Raw genomic sequence first — 8,286 nt, 5'->3', positions numbered from 1 at the left:
GTGCTCAAAAAATAAAACTCATTTGAAACAAAAGAAGCTTTATTGATGAATCGAGGCAGAAACATCCATTAACACCTTTTTGCAAAGTCTGAAGTCCAAAGGAACTTGCTCCCTTCTTAATACACTCAACCCCTCCCTAAGCCAGCCCCCAATTCCCAAGCTAAAGCAACACAAGCGGAGGTTGCATAGATACCAAGGTTGTCTATACTTCCCCTTCCCTTCTCCCAGACAGCCTCACCTTGAAGAGCAGTGTTCCCAAGCCAGCTTCACTCCTCCTTGAGAACCAGTCTACAGCTGCAACCCCATCCCTCTTTCCAAACGCCCTCCTTCATCTAAAAGCCACTCCATCTGCCCTTCTATCATTTTCCATGATGTGCTTTCTATAACCCATCATTCTACACTACCTACTATGAACTACAACTATAACTCCTACTTTAACTCTAATAATTAAACCCTAACATTTTTACTCTTTATGACAGAACCCTTATACACTATTTCTGACATGCAATGGGCCAGTCTCAATCCTTCAGGTATACAGCACCAGTCTGAAGTGACAATTCTCCCGTCTCAATCCTTCAGGTAAAGAGCACCACCCTGAAGTCACAATAGTACCATCTCAATTCTTCAGGCAAGGAATCTTAGGCTGAGATCACAATGGGCCAGTTTCAATCCTTCAAGAAAGGAGCCTCTGTATCAGATCACAACGGTCCCATCTCAATCCGTCAGGCAAGGAGAATCATCCTGAGGTTGCAATGGGTCAGTCTCAATCCTTCAGGTATGGAGCACCAGTCTGAAGTGAAAATTCTCCCGTCTCAATCCTTCAGGCAAAGAACATCAGCATAAAGTCACAATGGGCCAGTATCAATCCTTCAGGAAAGGAGCATGAGCCTGAGTTAAAGTTGGGCCATGTATCATATTATGTGGAGACTGATAGGGTTTTATATTCTAGATAACTATATATATATATTGCTAAGCCATCATGTTAATTAAACTGTTGTGTGGCTGAGTTCTGTGGTCCAAGGCCACAGGTGCAGTGGTTGAGAAAAGGCACATGAGAGCTAAATTGCTTTTAGGAAAGCTGCCAGAATCCCGGATGGGAGGACACTGCGCAGAAAAGGGCGGGAGAACACTGTGCGGGAAAGGGATATCCAATTAATTAGCTTGATTGGTAAATGGAATGGGGTGGATTCATATGGTTGTAAAAGGGATATGTTTATATCTTCTTTAATTCCTGACAAAAAAGTGACTTCTATTACATGTATCTTCTTCTTCAATAAAAGCTATTCCTTTTCCAAAGTACTGCCTTTTGTGTTGCAAGATGGGCTGCAATTAGGATATCTCTCTCCCGTTCCATTCACCCTGCTATCCCAAAAGGGCTGGAGAGCATACCAAACCAACCACAGACCCTTTCCCTGCTCTTGTGTAATGCCAGGTCAGTCAAAAATAAAACACACATAGTCCATGATATCCTACTGGACCAAGAGGCTGACCTGGCTTGTTTCACGGAGACCTGGCTGGGTGATGAGAGCTCAGCCACCTGGGATCAGGCCTTACCAGCCGGGTTCTCCCTCAGTGAGCAGGTAAGGGGAGTGCCTTTGGTCCATAAAGACAATCTTGCTTTGCCCAGGATACCTATCCGTATGATGGACCACATCAAATGTACGTACCTCAGCTTAAAGACTAGGGAAAGTCTGGGGATTCTGTGGGTTTACTGTCCGCCCTGTTCCTTAACAGACTCCCTAGCGGATCTGACACAACTGGTCTTTGAGCTGCTGCTGGATTCGCCTAGGCTTTTAGTCCTGGCAGACCGCAACATCCCCCTCGATGCCACTTCTCAGCATGCGCAGGGATTGCCAGGGCCTAGATGCTGCTGCTGCTGCTTATTCCGCTGGGAGCCTTTGCGGGAAAGGAAGGTATGCTCTGGGGGTTCAGCGGCCTCCCCTTCCTTCCTTCCTTTGAGGAAACCACAATGGAGCCCAAGGTGCAGAGCTGGACTCAGGAGGGAAAGGCAGGAAAGGAAGGCTCTCTCTGTGTATCCTGTATGTGTGTGTGTGACTGTGCGTGTTTGCCTCTGCTGTTCTTATGGCTGGGAATGGAGTTGAGGACTGAGGAGAGAAGAAAGGGTCAGTTTTGGGCAGATTAAGAACTTCTGTGCATTCAAGAGTCCAGTGTGTTGAAACAGCAAAGAACTTTATTGAGAATACATAGAAATCCAGTGTTTAAGCCAGAACTGCCCACTCCAATCCAAACAATACATTAAAACGTCAAAACCTAAAACACCACCCTCTTCAAAACGTAGCCCCCACCTCCAATTCCCACAGTCTCTGCCCCACAGATAATAAGGCCACCATTGCCATTCCCACAAACTAGCCCTTTATGTCAATACCTGCCCCCAACTTTCTTCAGCCAACATCCCACACATTGCAAAAGTTTATCATTCCCATAACTATTCTACACATCTATAACAAATCCCAGCCCCCGAACTACCTAACCTATGCCACGACCCACAATCTCCAGCCAAATTTACATCCCAAAGTAATTATCTATACTATTAGCAATTAAAACCTTAAAATAACAAAATACAACTTTAAAACACAAACAGACATATCGACACACAAAGCTTACAAACAAAATCACAAGGGCCTTTTCTTAGCACCACTGGATTGAAAATATATTTTTGTATTCATTATTGAGAAAAATAATGTTAATTCACTACTGGGATTTGTGTTGCTTCTCTCCTGTGTGGATTCTCTTGTGTCTCACTAGGTTTGACTTCCTAGAAAAACATTTCCCACAATGCTGGCATTTGTATGGCTTCTCTCCTGTGTGGCCTCTCTGATGTGTTACTAGATTTGACTTCCAAGAAAAACATTTCCCACAGTGCTGGCATTTGTATGGCTTCTCTCCTGTGTGGATGCTCTTGTGTCTCACTAGGTTTGACCTCTGAGAATAACATTTCCCACAATGCTGGCATTTGTATGGCTTCTCTCCTGTGTGGACTCTCTGATGTATCACTAGGACTGACTTCAAATAAAAACATTTCCCACAATGCTGGCATTTGTATGGCTTCTCTCCTGTGTGGATGCTCTTGTGTCTCACTAGGTTTGACTTCTGAGGAAAACATTTCCCACAACACTGGCATTTGTATGGTTTCTCCCCGGTGTGGACTTTTCGATGCATGACAAGGACTGACTTGTAGGCAAAACATTTTCCACAATGGTGGCATTTATGTGGCTTTTCTCCTGTGTGGACTCTCTGATGCTTGACAAGGATTGACTTGTAAGCAAAATTTTCCCCACAATGCTGACATTTATGTGACTTCTTTCTTGTGTGGATTCTCTCATGACTGACAAGTGATTCTGTAAACAAGGAAAATGACACACAAGACAATCTCAGCGTTAAGAGAAGAAGATGTTACCCCAAAATTTAGCCCCACATTCACCCCTCCCTATTTCAGATTAGATTAATAAAGTTGGGGTGAGTGACCTGAGCATGACCCTGTTCTAGATGCCCCCAAATCCATATAATGATTCTATCCTTACTCATAGGAGCTACCAAAGAAGAGACTGAGGGAACTTTGATGAGAGAATCAGTGGAAGCAGATAGTCAAAGGACTGTTGAAAAAATATTCCATTAACCATGTGCAAAAATACTTTGATTGACAGGTGGCATCATATCCCATGAAACTGCCATAGAGTCTTGAGTCAGAGCCCAAGTCATGATGCAAGCTAACTGCAGAGGATGCTTCATGCTGTTCGGCTCCAGGAGATGACTCACAACCAATACAGTATACAACTCACATGCGAATTGGTGTGGATTGGATTGGAGTTGTGTGTACAAGAGATGGTGAAGTTGATGGAAGTCGGAGAGGAGAGCTTGCAAATATTTGTATTATTTTGCAACTCAAGACAGAGAACGTCCAAAGAATTTCAATGAAATCAAGTGCATTTGTGTCTTATTTTTAGGAGAAAAGTGGCCAGTGCATTGCCAATATCTATATCAGGATATTTGCTTCCGTACTCTGCTATGTTATTCTTGGGCTGCATCTAGGAGTGTCACCCTCAGATTGCGCTATATATTGGCTATTCAGAGCCAAGAAGGAACTGAGAGCCAGTGTGTTAATCCTTTTTGTCTGAGATATTTCCACCAAGCACCCATTGCATTCAGTTTGGTTTCAAATTATTCTCTCCCCCAGGAATCTTTCTAAAATGATATAAACCTTTTTGAACACTCGGTTTCTGGCCCCAAGAAACAATTACAGTATAAATATCTGCCCTGACTGACCGTTCTTTGACATCAGTCCAATTACAGACAGACAGTCTGTCGATTTACATTGCTAAACACCTCACTACACTCGGCAGCTCCACTTGCCTTGGAAGCTAATGACTTCTCTCACCATTCTGAATCCTCAACAATTGCAATCAAGACCCACCTAGTTAAAGTTTTACCATTAGGAAATCCTCACACTATTCACCATTCCCACCTTTGTTACTAGTTCTTGTGTGTGTGTGATCACCTTTATCTGATACGCGTGTGTATGCGTGTATATTGCTTTTCCCATAAATCAAACATAAAAACCTATTTCAATTGCATTTGGAGTTCTCTGTGTTTCCAGGCCTGGTATAGTTGAGCTGAATCCCAAGGTTGCTTTTGCCCCAACCAAACTATATGTCTGTTTTCAGCTAAGTACCACATTGCCCTAAAAGCATAGCACTTGGGAGTGTCCTCCCCAGACTCCAGCATTTTGTGTAACAAAGGGCCTCTGGAATCAGCCATGGAACTAAGCTCAGGTAGGAAAAGAAACATTAGAGGAAAAGCAGGTTTGTGTCCCCCTTTCCTCCCTTCACAGATATTACTCATAATTGCTTAATGGAACCCCTAATTATCTCTACAAACAAGGATTTGAGCCGATTCTCAGATGTTCTCTCAAACCAGTTCTTAAAATCTGTCAGGTTCATGGCTGCCTCCCAATCCCCAAGGCCCCTCTCCTTTGGTCTCTCTCCAATAGTGCCTCACTAAACTACAAATTAAAAAATTCTACAGGATGTTGCTATCACAATTAAACTGCGCTTGAAAGGGATCTAGCACTCCTAAAGGCCAATGTGATTCTAGGCTGCATTAATACGAGTATAGTTTCTAGATCAAGGGAAATAATAGTGCCACTCTATTCTGCTTTGGTCAGGCCTCACTTGGAATAATCCTGCGTCTGGTTCTGGGCTCCACAATTCAGTTGGAACATGCCCAGAGGAGGGCAACCAAAAAGGTGAAGGATCTGGAAACCATCAAGCTCTATGAGGAGCAGCTTAGAGAGCTGGGTATGTTTACCCTGGAGAAAAGAAATGTAAGAGTGGATATGATATCCATGTTTAAATATTGGAAAGGGTTGTCATATTGAGGATGGAGCAAGCTTGCTTTCTGCTACTACAGAAAAAAGGAGACACCACAGTGGATGCAAGTCACAGGGAAAGAGGTTCCACCTAAACATTAGGAGGAACTTTGGGACAGTAAGAGCTCTTCAACAGTGGAATATACTGCCTTAGAGTTTGGTGGAGTCCTCTTCTGTTGAGGTCTTTAAAAAGAGGCTGGATGGTGCTTGGAATATATATTCCTGCATGGCAGAAGTGGGTTGAACTGGATGACCCTTGTGGGCTATTCCAACTCTATGATTCTATAATGCTGGTGGATTCCAGTTCCTTACCCACAGAGGCCACATTCTCATAATTTTCCATCATTATATAATTGTACATAAGTCTCTGTTTCTTCGTCAACAGTTTCCATTCGTCCTCGGTGAAATATACTGCCACATCCGCAAAGGTCACCTGCAACAGAAAATAGCCCTCATTCACAGAGTGACTAAGCAAAAGGGGAGGAAAGCACATGGTTCATCCCAAATATTATTTCATCACTTCAAAATTCAGTCCAGGAAATAAACTTTACATTCTGTCAGCAAGAAAAAAGCTACTGCCTTTGAGATCAGTTTGTCTTGAATACTTTCAATATAATATACAACATAATTTAGGCCATGGCTGGGATATTGATGATGGATTACGATACTGACTATCCCAACACATATAGTACATTTAGCCACCAAAGAATTATGGTGCATTTAGACATTTCTTGCCAAATTTTAGAACCAAATGTCATTATTCAAAAACATTTCTGGGGAGCACTCTGGGCTTGAGGGCCACTGGGCCCACCCCAAATTTAGATCCAGAAATGTTCTTCCATATCCCCCAACATTTCACAGATGGGAAAAGGAAGACACATGTGGACAAGCAACACCAAAAGGTGGTGAATATGGCCAACGTTGTTTATGAGGAAGATCACACAAGCTAGGAAGGGCACAGCAGTTTGCTTTTGCTTCAGCCTCCTGGGAAGGGCAATACCCTGCCTGTTTCTTTCCTCTCCTCTCCCCACTTTTGAGTTGATGGGGGGCAAACTGAATGGCATTCAGGAACTGAAGTGAGCTGAGAAGGGGAAAGTGGGAGGAGGAGAGAGCAACCGGGACATTTTTAAAAGCTCCTGTAAAAATGGGGTGACCGAGGATTAACTAGGACTGTCTCTGCTAAATTGGGAGCGTATGTTCCCCTCTTGCTTTCATGAATTGGCCCAGCAGTGACACAGATGAAACTAATAGTCCAGAACCTCGACTCACCAAAGAGTTCTTGCACCTCTGCATCCTCTTTCTCTTGGAGCCCAGCTCCCTCCGCTTGGCCTCTGTGTCGGCCATCAGGTGGGCAGGGGTCCTGGTGGTCTTGCACTTGGGTCACTTCCAGCAAAAGGTGCCCCAAAGCTGTGTCCAAGGAGGCCAAGATGCAGTTCCTGCGAAAGGAGACCAGAGATTCAAAAAAGGACACAAATTGGATCTCCTATAAAGAATGAATGCAAATAGATAGAACTGGTTATAGAATAAGACATGAGAAGATCCTAATGATCAGGGTTATGATCTTTCTTGGTTCTTTTACAAACAATTAAGAAAGCTCTTCCTAATGGATAAAAAACAATATGGTATTGGCAAATCAGACACTGATCTAGAACAGGAAATAATGTTGAATAAAGGGAACAGCAGCCTGCTGGTGAGATACACAAATGACATATGCCTCCTTTGGGCCGATGCAGAGGTGGGCATCCCCTTCCTCCCTCTGCACCAAACAAAGCCCCTGGACCTAGCATAGATTCACTGCAGCTCCCCTACACAACAGATACTCCATGCCCTATTAGAGTGGTGAAGGATGAGGGGATGGGGAATTGGAGAGGGCCCTGGTTATGTCCCTGTATCTAGATGTGAAATGAGTGCATCATAAATAAATAAATCATCTGCTGAAACTTCCAGAGCTCCCCAGTGCTTTTCCCCATCATCAGTCCCTTTCCCAAGAAGTCTGCATCCACACTGCAGAAATAAGACACTTTGACACCACTTTAAACACTCAGGCCTGTTACAGACAGCCAAAATAAAGCTGCTTCGAGTCACAGTGGAGGTATAGTATTTCAATGATGCATGCGTCCTAAGAGTCCAGGAGCCACACCAAAGCCACGCTCCAGTCCTTAGGGCTGGAGCGTGGCTTTGGTGTGACTTGTGGACTCTTAGGACACATGCATCATTGAATCACCATACCTCCACTGTGACTCGAAGCAGCTTTATTTTGGCTGTCTGTAACAGGCCTCAGTGCTATAGAATCCTGGGCTTTTGCCTTTGGGACACTTAGCTTTCTCTGCCAGAGAGCTCTGGTGCCACAACGGACTACAAATCCCAGGACTCCATAAGATTGAAACAGAAGAATTAACACACTTTAGAACTGGATTATTTATGCAGTGCAGATACAGCCTGAGTTAAATAATAAATAAACAAATAAAATTTTTATTTATACCCCGCCCTTCCAAACGATCAGGGCGGCTTACAAGAGCACCAAAGTGCAAACATCATACAAAGTTAAAAACAGCCAAAACCATAAACATAACAACAATCCTTAAAAACAATAAAAAGCCCCTTAGCCCAACCTCTCGGCCACGAGAGAGGAGGGAGGCCCATAGGATATTTAGTCGGGGAATGCCTGATTAAATAGGAAGGTTTTAAGACCCTTCCTGAATTGGGCCAGGGTGGTAGATGAGCGGAACTCCATGGGCAGCGTATTCCAAAGGGCTGGGGCAGCTGTGGAAAAGGATCTTCTGGCAGTAACAGCCAACCTAGCCCCAGGCACCTTCAGGAGTTGCTGCCCAGATGTTCTGAGGGTGCGAGGCGGAATGTACGGGGAGAGGCGGTCCTTCAGGAAACCTGGGCCCAAGCCA

General features: G+C 44.1%; 1 protein-coding gene across 1 annotated transcript; it reads right to left on the bottom strand.

Moving 5' to 3' along the window:
• Positions 1–2,218: 2,218 nt before the first annotated feature.
• LOC149273999 (uncharacterized) lies at positions 2,219–7,476 on the bottom strand. The gene is made up of 3 exons (XM_089505943.1): positions 6,656–7,476; positions 5,699–5,819; positions 2,219–3,359 (listed from the first exon to the last, which is right to left on the bottom strand). The coding sequence occupies exons 1-3, from the start codon at positions 6,728–6,730 to the stop codon at positions 2,713–2,715; spliced, it is 843 nt and encodes a 280-aa protein (XP_089362069.1). The 5' UTR covers positions 6,731–7,476; the 3' UTR covers positions 2,219–2,712.
• Between the last annotated feature and the right edge of the window lie 810 nt (positions 7,477–8,286).

This window comes from Sceloporus occidentalis, unplaced genomic scaffold (genome assembly GCF_023333645.1).
Source record: "Sceloporus occidentalis isolate IW3139 unplaced genomic scaffold, rSceOcc1.0.p SCAF_354, whole genome shotgun sequence".
Lineage (NCBI taxonomy): Eukaryota > Metazoa > Chordata > Lepidosauria > Squamata > Phrynosomatidae > Sceloporus > Sceloporus occidentalis.
Note: the sequence above shows the minus strand (reverse complement) of the source record. Positions and strands in the feature narration are given on the sequence as shown.